The sequence below is a fragment of the Sycon ciliatum genome, chromosome 7 (assembly GCF_964019385.1).
Source record: "Sycon ciliatum chromosome 7, ocSycCili1.1, whole genome shotgun sequence".
Classification (NCBI taxonomy): Eukaryota; Metazoa; Porifera; class Calcarea; order Leucosolenida; family Sycettidae; genus Sycon; species Sycon ciliatum.
The window spans coordinates 2,999,314-3,013,689 of NC_088649.1; the positions used below are offsets into that span (position 1 = coordinate 2,999,314).

A 14,376-nucleotide genomic window follows, 5' to 3' on the forward strand; every position below is an offset into this window, starting at 1 on the left:
CAGCCATACTATTCCGCATGTGTTTTGATATGCACCATATAGTACTGGGGCCAATTCAAAAAATCGACCTCTAAAATACATGCCTTGACACATGTTGGCTAACAAGGATTTTTCGGTGTTATTTGATAGATAATGTCTTCAAGAGCATCTTGGCCCAGTATGGCGAGTCCAATCGCGTCCAAAGGTCCCGAAATCACCCTCGATAGGAATACAAAATTGCCGAAAAAACTAAGTTCTCATCGGCTATATTCAAGCATTTTCAAGACTTTCTCGGTACTATATTGACTGGACCTGGGAGTTTTTACCCTTTTATGTGCCAGGAGCTATAGTAACACCGTACATACACAGGATGCGAACCGACGCGTACACTGATTTTGTGCGAGAGTTGGAAAGATTGAGCATCAAGATTAGTACCGTAGTGTAGTTGTGACATACCAGAAATGTGTTACCTCGTTTGGACACTTTCTTCAAAGTTTTGCATTGACTCGCTGGTGCTTTTGCTGTCGGAACGTCCACGAATGGATCGATGCTAAATTCAGCAGAACCTTCATTACAATGTCATCTTGGCTCCCCGGAAAAGTAGGCATGATTCCAACAAGGAGCAGCACAACAATTATGTGTGGAAAGCAGGGGAAAGTCATCATAGCTTGCCAAGCCAGTTGTAACTACTTGTATTCGTAGGACTAATCTACAACCGTGGAAAGTTTCAGACCTGGCTAACTTCATCGGGCTGGAATGAAGGCATTTACTTTGTGAGTACTGCTGCACAGGAGGTGTTACAGTGGACGAGCATTTGATTCGAATCTACAAGAGCGGCTAGTGTTAGTACCATGATTTGAACACACCGACCGTGGTGATCAGCTACCATTATCACAAAGCCTATTTGCCAGCTCAACAGCTCTAGGACAACTGCCTTAGGAGTGCCATGCTGCAGTGAGAGGGAGTAGCTATGTGGTGTGGAGTGTTACAAAAACGAAATCCGAGTACCTGGAGGTAACCTATCCCAATATGCAACACCAGCAGTAGAAGAATCATTTCCTTGTCGCAGAATTTGATGGCTGGGCCTAGGCAGTGTGAAACTACAGTTATACTTATAAAACACTAACTGCAAGAAAGAGTCCGATGTCCAATGTCGTTGCTTGTCTCTCCTGAACTGATCACGGCACGTAGTTGATGCGATTCAAGAGCGGTGGTGAAGAGAGGGAAAACATGTTCATGTAATACCTCATGAACTAGTGGCTAAAGAATTGTCCCTGACTGCAGAGCCAATAGTGATGGTGTAGGTGGCGGAGTAGAGATGGGCTCAGCTGTACGGCGTAGAGTTTCCGAAGCTCAGATGGAAGAACAACTTCAGTTAAAGTGAAACACATGGATGCTAAATATGGTAGTAAAGACACACCTGGCAATATGGCGGTAAACACACGCCTGCCCACACATGCTCTCTAGGCTGCAAAGTTCTGGCACAGAGCTCTCCTTCTCACCACCACCACCATCAGTTCGCGCCTGGCGCCTGGCCGATGCATGGCTGGCGGTATCCGGCATAGCAGGCTGGTACATCAAGTAGCGCATGGCACATAGATGATGACACAGCAACGACATAGCTCGATTGCGACGTACGTTTCGTCCCCGCTGGACTCATCAGGCAATCTTCTTCTTGGATGTCTTCATACGGAGCTTGACTCGGGAGAATGAAGTTGAAGACACCACTGCAGCTGTACTTATGGTTGCTAAATATGGTGGTAAAGACACACCTGGCAATATGGCGGTAAACACACGCCTGCCCACACACGCTCTCTAGGCTGCAAAGTTCTGGCACAGAGCTCTCCTTCTCACCACCACCACCATCAGTTCGCGCCTGGCGCCTGGTCGATGCATGGCTGGCGGTATCCGGCATAGCAGGCTGGTACATCAAGTAGCGCATGGCACATAGATGATGACACAGCAACGACATAGCTCGATTGCGATGTACGATTCTCCCAAAACACATGGAAGCGAAAGTATTCGCATCACAATGTTGGGATCGATCAGCTTTTTAAACTGCAGCTATTCACATGTGAGCGTTGTCCAACTGCAGCCTTGAATGACAAGCTAGCCAATGTTTGGACTGTTTTATGCAAAGGATTTTGGTATTTTCATTTTCATCATTTTTCGTTACAGCACTGCCATCGCATACAAGTAGTGTTGTCCTTCTTACATCGCTGCAAGATCTATCGTATTATCTACACGTACTTCGAGTAAATTAGTTCAGGTTGAAACTGTCCTATAGCACTTCGTTCCTTAGACTCTGACAGTTTCCTACCATCTTTTCCTTCTCCTGTTAGTATTTGGGTTACAATACCTATTCTCTCAGTTGAAGTGTAACGCCGAACCGTCTGACGCTTCTCTCGTGTTTGCAGTCTGATTATAGTAATGCATGCCTGTTAATAGTCTCATGTACCTGCTAGCTGCACGTACATGTACACGTACCTCAATGCTAACATTCGACGCGACATGTACTGTGCATGTACATGTCCAGTAGCCAAGTTTCACTGCACCTTGGAAATCTTGTTTTGACACTGTTAAAGTACAGTACTTGTTGCCGTACTGTATCTACTGCTTATTCTGAGCAAAATGAGGTGCTACTTGGCCATATACGTGTCAGTAAAAATGGATATAGGAGCAATTCTAGTTGGGTTGCTATGGTAATAACGGCCTTTTCTATTTTGATGTTTTTCACCATGTTCGGACACAATCCGGCAATCGAAACCTATGCCATCGTGTTCAGGAGGCAAAAACCATCCAGGAATGATCATAAAATCTATGTTAGCAAACATGTGTCAAGTAAAAGTGAGAAATTTCAAATGGGCCATAGGACTAATAAGCATGATAGCCGTGAAGCCAATGAATATTCCAAGGTTCTAATTCTACTGAAATGATCTACACTTTCTGCTTATGTCGAGCATTTTTTGGCATATTTGGCATATCTTTTTGCATATCTTGCTAAGCCTTTGGCATATTATGGACGTTTTCCCTGATATGCGACGAGCATGATATGCTCCTTTTTTTAGCATATTTGGTCGAGGCCTAACTACGATCATCAGGCAGGGGGGTTCCCTGATGATCGTAGTAATACTTGAAACTCAGAGTTGTAACAAAGCATCCAATCTCTCTCTTGTGTATTATTATTTGTATTTGTCCGTTGGGACCATCTTGTAGTAACGCGTATAGCCGATTGGTTTCTAGTCTTGCGTGCGAATCATGAGGTTTCATAGCAAAACCTGTGCTGGTAACAGGGAGTGTGTTTAGTGCGGCGGTGAACTGGTTACAGTGTACTCATTTGCTCGGTGTGAGCTGGCAATGCACTTCCATGTCCATGATCTAGTCCATGTAGCGAGTTTTAAGTACACGGTTACATGATGATGTTAGTTTGACAGCATGAAACAAGGTGGAGGACACTGTGTTCGCAAACAGTGACCATACTACAACAATCCACGGTTGGTAGAGCCCCGGTCCGTTGGGACCATCTGAACCATAATTATGCGTGTTGAACCCGGTTCTATAATACTACACTGCTGGCAACTGAAATCCGACCCCTGAGCGGTGCGCTCACATCGCAAAGACCCAACACGGGATGGTGAAACTAGGAAACAGAATAATAATCTGATATCGATACTAGTAATGTGCATCCACCGCTCAGGTGGTCGGATTTCAGTTGCCAGCGTGACTGTAGCATTAAGTAAGTAAATTATCGTATCCGTTCCCGAAGGGAACTCACGACGGCCGCTAACACCCGATAAACCCTAGCGGCAGATGCAGCGCCTTACGGTGGGGGTGAGTGGGCAAGTCTCACAACCACTGGCACAAGTGCCGAAAACGACCCCATTAGCTGCATCCATGTACCCCTTGTGCCTGGCCACAAGTTCCCAGTTGACTGTGGGTAGCAGCACGGCTGGAAAAACCGCTCCCAGGCAGGACTTTAACCAGGTACCTCTCGTATCTCAATCATGGTCTTTGACCAACCCACTGTGCCTGCCTGGTTGCATTGGGTTATAGAATACCACTACTACATGGTCTAGCTTTGGGAAAGGGTTACATGTGACATCTCCAAAGTGATAACGAGTTGAGCAAGACGCACACAGGCTGGTACGGGTGGATCCGATTATATGTCCAGTGCAAGAATAGTAACTTTCATTTTTCACTCACAAAGCAACTGTTCAGTATATGGGGTAGTGATCTACCAGAGCAATCACACTCACCACCGTAGTGGTTTTCCAGAAATGAGTAGAAGCAAAAAACTACACTCGCAGCCACATACAATGTAATAGATAAATAGCCGAAAAACATCTAAATCCATCAAAGAACAGCCAGCAAGCGGGAGAAAAGGCCGTTAAATCAAGTGGAACAGCATGGCCAGTGGTGAGCATGGGTGACTGGGCAGCAGGGGAGCGCCTGAAAAACAATGACTCCCTACATTCCTAGCCGCGACCGCTCAACCGGGCTAGAGGAAAAACACGCCTTTCGGCCAAAAAACCTTTCTATTTCAATAATTCCTGCCCCGCTGCCAGTCGGACCCAAGAATAGAGACAGCAAGAAAGGGTATGTAATGTCCAGTGTATGTCATAATCATAAGCCACACACATTGGCATAGAATATCAAGAAGAACAGCGGAAGACCCCCATGAAACCAGGGTGGGCGGGCACCTTTAACTACCAAGAGGAAAAACAAAGACCACGATGGCAGGTTCAATGGAGTTGCTCAGAACAAGAGAAAACGCCGTGAAAAAACAAAAACGTTCACAGGCTCAGCTCTGTCGTTACATCAAGAGGATAGAACAGTAGCAATACAAGAAGTAGCAATGATACCGTATGTCCACTACACTGCATAATTTTTATTTCTATAGGAATGATTAGAAAGGACACCAGCTATTGACACCAGGAATGTAGCCATGGTTGGTCATGACCTGAACAAACTGGCTCGCATCGCTTCCAAAGTAGGCAACAATGACTTGGTGGTGGGTGATGGCATCATCATTGGTACTATCACCTGGCAAGTAAGCCTCTAGTGGCTTCCGAAGAAAGCAGTGCGGGTATTGGAGTAGCTTGGGGAAGAAGCTGGAGAAGAATGCCACATTCACAACGAACACTCCCGAGTCATACTCTCCAGCCTTGAACTTATCCATTGCTGCACCAACGTAGACTGCCAGTTCATCATGGTCGTCAAAGCGGGGTCCGGAGAAGTTTCCCCAAACTGTTCCTCTCCATGGTTTCATGTATCCATGGGACATGTGCGTTGTTTCTGCATCGATGACACACTCCTCGTCGCTTGTCTCCGCTGGGCACACGGACACATCAAAACCAGGCCTAACCAATCGCCTGGCAATACCAGCCAGTTGTCCTGGTGTGATGGATATTGGAATCAGTGCTGGTAGTGGTGGTAGTGGTGGTAGCGCGTCGTCTGGTGAACGAACAGCAATGTCACCGTTTACATGCCGTTCACACTGTTGGCCGTGTTGCTGGTCATTGACCATGCCGTGGCCATTGTTACCACTGGTACTCATCACATGTCTGCTTGGGTGATTGCGATGTCTGCTTGGGTGATTGCGGCGCTTTGCTTGACCTGCGTGTGTCGTCCGACTGTTGGTCTCGAACATTGGTTGCTCATCGGCGTCGTCATCAGTGTAGCTGTAGGCACCATTGTAATCAACGTCACCATGCGCCTCACAGTCGATATCATGTTGCTCGGCTTGAGAGTAACCAACGGATCTGCGCTCATGTTCCCAAACTGGCTGCCTGCGCTTGTTACTGCTAGCCATCTGGGACAAAGCAGAGGAAGGTAGGCTCTCCTGCATTTCAAAGTCATCACCATGGAGATGATGCTTTGGCATGGTGTCCGCATTGCTGGTGCCGTTGCAGAGTATAGATTTGCCCTTGGCCAGGATCTCCTTTGCTGTCAATTGATGTATGTTCTCTGGTGGTGTTGATTCCAGAATTGCTTTCCAGAGCTGAAACACCTTCACTGCATTGTCTTCCAAAGAAATATTGTTGAACACTCGGAAATGCGACAAAGCCGTCGGAACTAACATGTTGGGGTCTTGACTGCGGATCATTCGTGCTATCTTGTACCCGCGAATATACTCATAGGCGTTGCTTCGTGACAGGCCAACCTCAGTTTTCGTCCACGCGTGAAAACAGCTAGTGCTTAGAAGATGCTCGTCGTATAGAATGGAATGGAGGGCTTGTCCGACGGCATAGTACGAATAATGTCTATTCTGCTTGATGATGCCTTTCCAGTGCAACAGCCTATCACCGACAGTCTGCGCCGTTAGTGCCGGAGCTACTCCTTCACTGCTTGCTGGCAATTGCGCCTCCAGTGATGGTGGTGAATCCCGATTGACCATCACGTCCATCACCACTTCATACGGTGAGGTAACCCCGTGATTCTGCACAACCTTTGCTGCGGTCGACATTCTCGCTTCAGACTCTCACCTTCGTTCTTTCCTGAAGTTCTGCTTGGAAAGTTGGATGTCGTTGAGGTGCCGGTTGAGTTTCCGTCAGGCTTTTGATCAATGCACCTGTAAACAAGACAAATATACCAGTATTAAGTCAAGAAAAGAGTACTATGTGAAAACCTCTAGCTGCGAACAAGACAATAAGAAGCAGAAAGTATTCTTGCCCATGAACAAGACCCGAAACTTGTATGCCAGCGATGAAATAGGAAAATTGATTGGATGTCGTTGAGATCCCGCTTGCGTTTCCGTCAGGTTTTTAATCAATGCACCTGTGCGTTTCGGTGTTACTGTGACAAGAAAGGAAATGACACTGATAGCACTGCAGTAGCTGATAAGCTGTAAAATCCAATCTTACCGATGTGTTTTGAGTTTCTTCTCGGAAGCGATCCCCTGGCACCTCCGATACGATCGATTCGATCCCGAGCAGCTTGTCTACCACTGGTAGTTATTTATTTATTGCTCTAGACGCGGCTACTTCACAAACCTTCTTATCTTCTTCTTCAATCTAGCCGAGATGAGCGCACCGTACAGCTCCACAAGAAAACAAGGTCCAACTGAAAGAACATTAGGCTTGACTGTGGTTTATGTACAGCTGCTGAAATACAGGCGAGCTTGTCCCATTGCCATTGGTCACAGCCATGCTCGGCACAGGGTGTATTCCGCTTTGGAACAATCATGATGTCCAGTGGTCGCGGGGGAGTTAGACCCACTTACGTTCTCTGCTGGATTGTGCACTTCAGTGTACGATGTAAATAAAATATTATTATGTAATGTCGATTACAAAATCGTCATGTGTGCTTGTGGGCTTCTTCATTGCCGCTATGGGGCTGTTAAGTGATAACGTCACAGTACCTTCGATACGCATAGCAACGATCCCACTGGGGACAAACAAAAGTAGCGTCGTCTCCACCGAACCAGTTGTCAGTGGCAACATTATAGGAATCGTGTACATTTCTTCGTTTCTTCTTTGCTGTTTTCAGTGAGTGTTTGGTTTTCTCTTTGTCCTTGATCTCGACGGTGTTGTCGTGCTCATTACCTTACTGAGGCGTCTCTTATGACTGTAGCCAGTGTCACGGAGGATTTTATTGGCGTGACGAGGTAGAACGCCGAGATCGAGCGTGAGAAACGCTCTGCATTAGTAGCTCCTGTAGAATGTCTTCTGGGATGGCGTATCCATGGTCAACAAAGCCAAGGTGCAAGACAGCATAAGAGATCGTGTAAACGATGTGAACTCCAAAAGGTAAGCTCCTGAACAAGTGGAAAGATATGTGTATTTACAAACTCTCTCTTCATCCATCGATTGCCGCTATGCATTGCATTTTGTCTTCACAGATAATCTGGAGAAATAAATTGTAACTGGAGAGTGCAATCGTGCTTGGGACCCATCCCAATGTCATCACATGGCTGTGGTGACTAGTGTATACCTGTACCTGGGAGAGTTTTTCCTCAACTGAGACGGAGTGTAGGTGGATGGATTATGAGAAATGCGAAGATGTGGAGTAAGTTGTGTCGAAGAAATGTGTAATAAAATATAATTTACTTTACACTCAAACATACACTGCACATGTATGTACATGTACCATCATGATAATGATTCCATCTTCATATCTCCCCAACAGGTACGCCATACGCACCAAATACATGGTGTGTGTGCACACGCGCGCTTGCGGGCGCGTACATGCACACACTCTCATGCGTGGCAGAGTTGGCCGGATGAACAGACCACGCATTTGCACGAGGTGTCCGTTATGTCATTGGAATGCTGTACTTTATGACTTTATTCCAAAAGAGTATGTCTTGCCCCTGCCAAATGGAGTTTGTGTCTATGCTCAGCGGGTATCGGGCCACGACGCCACACTGCAGTCAGCCCTGGAATTAAAATAGCACTTCATGGATTATTTTAACTACTTTCCTTTGCGTTTACATGTAGTAGTTTGTTGAGCCCGTGGTTTTATTTCTGTGTTCTGTTATGATTGGCCTCTGGAAATAATCGGAGTGGATGTCATTTTTGTCATATGTGTGTGCCTTGTGCAACAGGTTCAAGGCTAGATGCACTTCACATTCGGCGTGCGATCTCGGCGTCTGGGACCTGATAACGTCTTGGTTGGATGGGTAATCGAGGATGATACTACTCGGCACACCAATGTACATGTCAATGTAATTTTTTACTTTTTCAGAGTGGTGCTTTTCAGGCACAATCTTCCTCAGCCTACTCAAGCTCAACTGATGAGGGGTGAATTCCCCGAAACACTGTGTATTGAGCAGGGAGTGGTGCTTTCTTGCAGGTTTGCCAAGTGGAAGGTGCGACGTGCTCCTCGTGTGCTCTGGATGGCAGTCGTGAGTCAGTCAAGTGTCAAGTTCGGCAAGAAGCGTGTGTTCCTAGTTGGAACAATCAACTTCATGACTATTACCGCCGAAGTCGCAACTTCTAAGTTCTTTATGTATTGTTTTAGTAATGAATTCTTTACGTAGTCATGTGGTTTGCTTCACTGTCCGAAGAGTGCTCAATAATAATCACATGTCCTTTGCGTCTCTGTGTATTATCCACATGTCCTTTGCGTCTCTGTGTATTATCCACATGTCCTTTGCGTCTCTGTGTATTATCCACATGTTCTTTGCGTCTCTGTGTATTATCCACATGTCCTTTGCGTCTCTGTGTTTTTCACTGTTTTTATTTGACATTATCTTTCTTTACGGAGTTGTTGTTGCTGTTCATTTTGCTACTCTTTCTTTTTCCCTCCCCTTATTTTTATTGATCGCCGTGGTTGGCAATCACCCACTCTCTTAACATTGGCCGGTGTTTCCACCGAGTCTTGAGATGTTGTAATAAATAAATAATACGGAGCATCAGCAAATCGAATATTCGAGTGAAATTCGAGAATCGTCACGAAAAGCACTCAATCAGTCGAAACTAGGGCTTTGTTCGACTGAAAAATGCCCGCAAACAGAAAATACTTTTCGAATACTTTTCGAATGCTCCGCGCGTGCTCTAGTACACGGCGCACTACGACTACGAGTACTCATTCTAGTTGCGCATGTAGCTACTAGTTCTTACCAGGGAGTACTACTCGTAGTTGCACATGTCAGTGCACAAGGCACAGTCGAACCGGACTTCTTGTCAATCTTGACGCTTTCCTCTCTCTCGAACTGTGAAAAGTTTTATCAAGTGTGCATTTTGTTTCATTTCAAGTATCCTGGAATCATGGCTTTGTCACCAACTACCAGCTCCGGTATGCCTCCTGCTCCCAGTACTGCAGTAGCCCTGCTGGCGTTGTCTCGGCATCTGCGTCTATGGTGAGTTCCCCCCAGGGAGAGGGCAACTCAAAGTGTGCCAAATATTCGAGGGTCGACCTTACCATGGATCTCATTCTGCTGAGGCAGTGTAGGGCCCACCCTCAGCTATTCGTCCGCGGGTCTCCTGATATGCAAGGGATAGCGGAGGAGCTCGGCCGAGATCCGCCTTTTCAAGAGAGATCCTATCGCCAATAGCCTGAATCGGATGAAGCATCCGCCGCTTCGCGTCATCCCCAAAGGCAATGAGAAACAACAGCAACTCCGTTCATTGCACATCTCAAACGCCAGTCCTCAACTGCTCAAGCTAAAAAAACTCGATTCGAAAATACTGGACTGCGCTACATGCTGAACCTCTTTTTCATTCGAATTTTCTCTCTGATTTTCTTTTTGCCATTCGAATAATCAAATCGAAAATTCGATTTGCTCATGCTCCGTAATAAAATAAATAAAATAATCATTTAGGGCGGAGCATTGTACACAAGAGAGAGATTGGAAGCTTTGTTACAACTCAGAGTTGTAACAATGCTTCCAATCTCTCTCTCTTGTGTTATGTATTCTTTATGACTGTATTCTTTTTTGTATTCTTTAATAAGGGGGCGGCCTACCCATAAATTTCATATGGCATTCAATTGACCGTAACTTTGGTGTTTCTCAATGGATTTGAGTGAAATTTTGACCACACACTCCTGCCACTATGCTAGCCCTCAGGACATGATTTACAAGTTCTTGCGCATCACTGACAGGCTTTCCGGGCCGGAAAAACTCAAATTTCCGGCATAGTGCCGCGGTGTGCGAGCCACCCAGGAGCCAAACAAATGCATTTACAATTTTTTTCACATTTTCGTGCCCATTCTGTCCGTGCGCGGGACCCAAACCTAAAACAAGTCCAGAAGCAGCCATGGGTGGTGGGGTAGGGCCCCTCAACGTGGCCCTGCAATCTGTCACAACGGAACGAGTGGGCGTTCTCTCACAGACTCCCACAGACCCAAGTCAATTTTTGAATTTTTTTAGGTTTAGCACGTGCTACGAGGTCGTACCTTTGATACAATATCCAGTGCTGGGACGTCCACAGCAAGCCATTTCCACAGCGCTGCACACAAATCCAGGATACCCTCAGAAACCGGCAAAGACTAACACTCATGTTCCGCTACTGCCTAGTACTGAATCCTACCTGACTTATTGACACGACTGAAACTTGCCAAAGTCACTAAATCAACGTCAACTACAATAATCAAGCCACATATCTGCAACGTCACGAGGGTGCTGGCAAAAGTCCTGCCGCCGTGCAGCCCAATACGTGGCTCAAAAACGTGATATTTTGGACTTGGAGCACAATACTGCACACTTTCGCGTGTTTCCATGATACGACAAGTTGCGCACGGTCTGCTCACATTCAAATACAGTGCTGCCAACAAATGACAGCGCGCAACAAAAAAATCTGTCCTTACAAGGGCACATTTTTCGGTCATAACTCTTGAACGGCTGGTCAGATCGGGACAAGATTTTCAGAGATTATGCAGCTGTTCATGCTCTTTCAACTGATGTAGCACTCGATATGAATTTACAAATTCGATTTTCAGGGATTTTACGACCAGGCTGCCCCCTTAACTGCGAATAAGAGAGTAATAAGAGTAATAATGAATAATCTACCTTCGAACAAGACGAGAAACCTGTCAGCAGTATAGGAATAAACGTCTACATGCGAACAAGACAGTAATATGAGTAATATGAAAACTCTAGTTGATTCAAATGGTGGTCACACCTGGCACAGTGGCAGTATGGCGGTAAATACATATCTTACATTGCAGCCTAGAGAGCGTGTGAGGGCAGTTATTCTAGCACATAGCTCTCCTTCTCACCACCACCAGCACACCATCAGTTCGCGCCTTGCGCCTAGTCGATGCATGGCTGGTGGTATCCGACAAAGCAGGCTGGCCCATACTGCCAGGTGTGTGTTTTACCGACAGTTGAATCAAGCATAAGTACTGCTGCATTGGTGTCTTCAACTGTATATCTCATGAATACCCTCTGCCTGCGAAAAAGACGAGAAACTAACTTGTCAGCAGTAAAGGAAACTTCTAGCTGCGAACAAGACAAGCAGACCTCCACCCGTAATCCGAGCATGCATTACAGTCTATGCACAGTTGAGTCACAGTGTACAGTGGATACATTTGTATACTGAGCTTGGTGTACGCCCACACAGTGTCATGTACTGAGCTTGATGAGCTTGATTCTACATTATGCGGCGCCAGACATTACTGCAATGTACGCCCACACGTCCCCCAGCTAGTACAAGGCAGTAAAGCTGATATCAAAATGCCATCAAACGTCCTGAAGACGTCGTTGGCAGAGCGACTTATCGTACTTGTAGTGAGTTTTAGGTACACCTTTCCATCTAAGATATTTCTAGTGGATCTCGCTAAGTGTGTATTGTGACACTAGTACTCACTCAGCTGAAGCACACTGTTACAGCCAGTTGGAAAAGAAATTAGAACTTCCTAGTCAAAGAGATAACAAACAGAACATACTCACTGCAGCTGTTCAGCAGTCCTTCAGTTCTTCCAGTGTCCAAGAACGTCCAGCCTATCCTTCATAAACCTGTACATGCACAGACAGAGGCACGAGCAGTTGCTGTTTCGTAACTCTGAGTTTCACGAACTGAATCGATCATCAGACGAAAATTTAACCAGTAATAGAAATTTAATGTACATACAGGTAGCGGCACTTGTCTTCCGCAATCTTGGAATACTCAAAATCTCCAATTGAACAACACGTGTGGCCTTTTTCTCCTTCTAGTATTGCCTCAAATTTCCACGGTTTCCTTTCCTAAAGAATAGCGTTGTAACTTGACTGTACTATTAGTGGCCTGTACGCTACAATACGCTGTTACATACATATAGACACAAAATTACCTGTGCGTCTTCTACAAAAGTCAAATAAATACATACAGCAGAGCTAACCTTTCTCAACGCGAAGAATGTAGTTATGGTGTCACGGGTACGTTTACAGCTACTATACTCCCAGCTGTAGCACGTATTGAGAGCTGATGTGCGGGGGGCCGGGGGGGGGGGGGGGGGGGGGAGCGCGGCGCCCACATATCTTCAACTTGAACTCTGAGCTTCATGCGGCGCTAGGCAATCATCAGACACTTGAACTGATACTCGGATCTACCCAGCAGTATGCTTATGATAGCACCCGCTACGACTGGTACGACCATGGTCGTACCACTTTTCGAAAAGCGTGGTCCGCCCGAAACGTGCAAAACCGTAATAAAAAAAATCAGGATCCATTGACGCATAAGCACCCTTCCAAAACCCCTCCTACGCCCCTGTTATCAACACATAGCCTTAGGGCCATACTAGTAAGCATAAACAAAGTCAGGGCTAAATCTGGTGACGTAAATTTTGGGGAAAAAGCTGGCTCAGGCCAACGTCACCGGATTTATCATTATTATTATTTGTAGTCAAGTGGTTTGCTTCATTGTCCGAAGAGTGCTCAATACCCATGTAGGGCAGAGCCTTGTACCCAAGAGAGAGATTGGAAGCTTTGTTACAACTCTATGTTTCACGTATTACTAAGATCATCAGGCAGGGGGGTTCCCTGATGATCGTAGTAATACTTGAAACTCAGAGTTGTAACAAAGCATCCAATCTCTCTCTTGTGTATTATTATTAAATTTTGTATTTGTCCGTTGGGACCATCTTGTACCAACGCGTATAGCCGATTGGTTTCTAGTCTTGTGTGCAAATCATGAGGTTTCATAACAAAACCTGCACTGGTAACAGAGAGTGTGTTTAGTGCGGCGTTGAACTGGTTACAGTGTACTCATTTGCTCGGTGTGAGCTGGCAATGCACTTCCATGTCCATGATCTAGTCCATGTAGCGAGTTTTAAGTACACGGTTACATGATGATGTTAGTTTGACAGCATGAAACAAGGTGGAGGACACTGTGTTCGCAAACAGTGACCTTACTAGAGCTACAACCATCCAGGGTTGGTAGAGCCCCGGTCCGTTGGGACCATCTGAACCATAATTATGCGTGTTGAACCCGGTTCTATAATACTACACTGCTGGCAACTGAAATCCGACCCCTGAGCGGTGCGCTCACATCGCAAAGACCCAACACGGGATGGTGAAACTAGGAAACAGAATAATAATCTGATATCGATACTAGTAATGTGCATCCACCGCTCAGGTGGTCGGATTTCAGTTGCCAGCGTGACTGTAGCATTAAGTAAGTAAATTATCGTATCCGTTCCCGAAGGGAACTCACGACGGCGGCTAACACCCAATAAACCCTAGCGGCAGATGCAGCGCCTTACGGTGGGGGTGAGTGGGCAAGTCTCACAACCACTGGCACAAGTGCCGAAAACGACCCCATTAGCTGCATCCATGTACCCCTTGTGCCTGGCCACAAGTTCCCAGTTGACTGTGGGTAGCAGCACGGCTGGAAAAACCGCTCCCAGGCAGGACTTGAACCAGGTACCTCTCGTATCTCAATCATGGTCTTTGACCAACCCACTGTGCCTGCCTGGTTGCATTGGGTTATAGAATACCACTACTACATGGTCTAGCTTTGGGAAAGGGTTACATGT

The 14,376-nt window shown here is 46.1% G+C and overlaps 1 protein-coding gene across 4 annotated transcripts; it reads right to left on the reverse strand.

The window, feature by feature from the left end:
• Positions 1–4,199: 4,199 nt before the first annotated feature.
• On the reverse strand, positions 4,200–12,743 carry LOC135820737 (uncharacterized). 4 transcript variants are annotated; one of them, XM_065333747.1, is made up of 3 exons: positions 12,495–12,743; positions 12,314–12,379; positions 4,200–6,550 (listed from the first exon to the last, which is right to left on the reverse strand). In XM_065333747.1, the coding sequence occupies exon 3, from the start codon at positions 6,443–6,445 to the stop codon at positions 4,886–4,888; it is 1,560 nt and encodes a 519-aa protein (XP_065189819.1). In that variant the 5' UTR covers positions 6,446–6,550; positions 12,314–12,379; positions 12,495–12,743; the 3' UTR covers positions 4,200–4,885. The 4 variants fall into 4 exon arrangements, with proteins under 4 accessions (XP_065189819.1, XP_065189817.1, XP_065189816.1 ...); XM_065333745.1 differs by having other exon boundaries at positions 12,310–12,379; XM_065333744.1 differs by lacking the exons at positions 12,314–12,379; positions 12,495–12,743 and adding an exon at positions 6,843–7,066.
• Positions 12,744–14,376: the final 1,633 nt, after the last annotated feature.

Excerpts from the sequence above, each read along its gene's own strand:
- LOC135820737 (XM_065333747.1), bottom strand. The coding sequence starts at position 6,445 with ATGTCGACCGCAGCAAAGGTTGTGCAGAATCACGGGGTTACCTCACCG.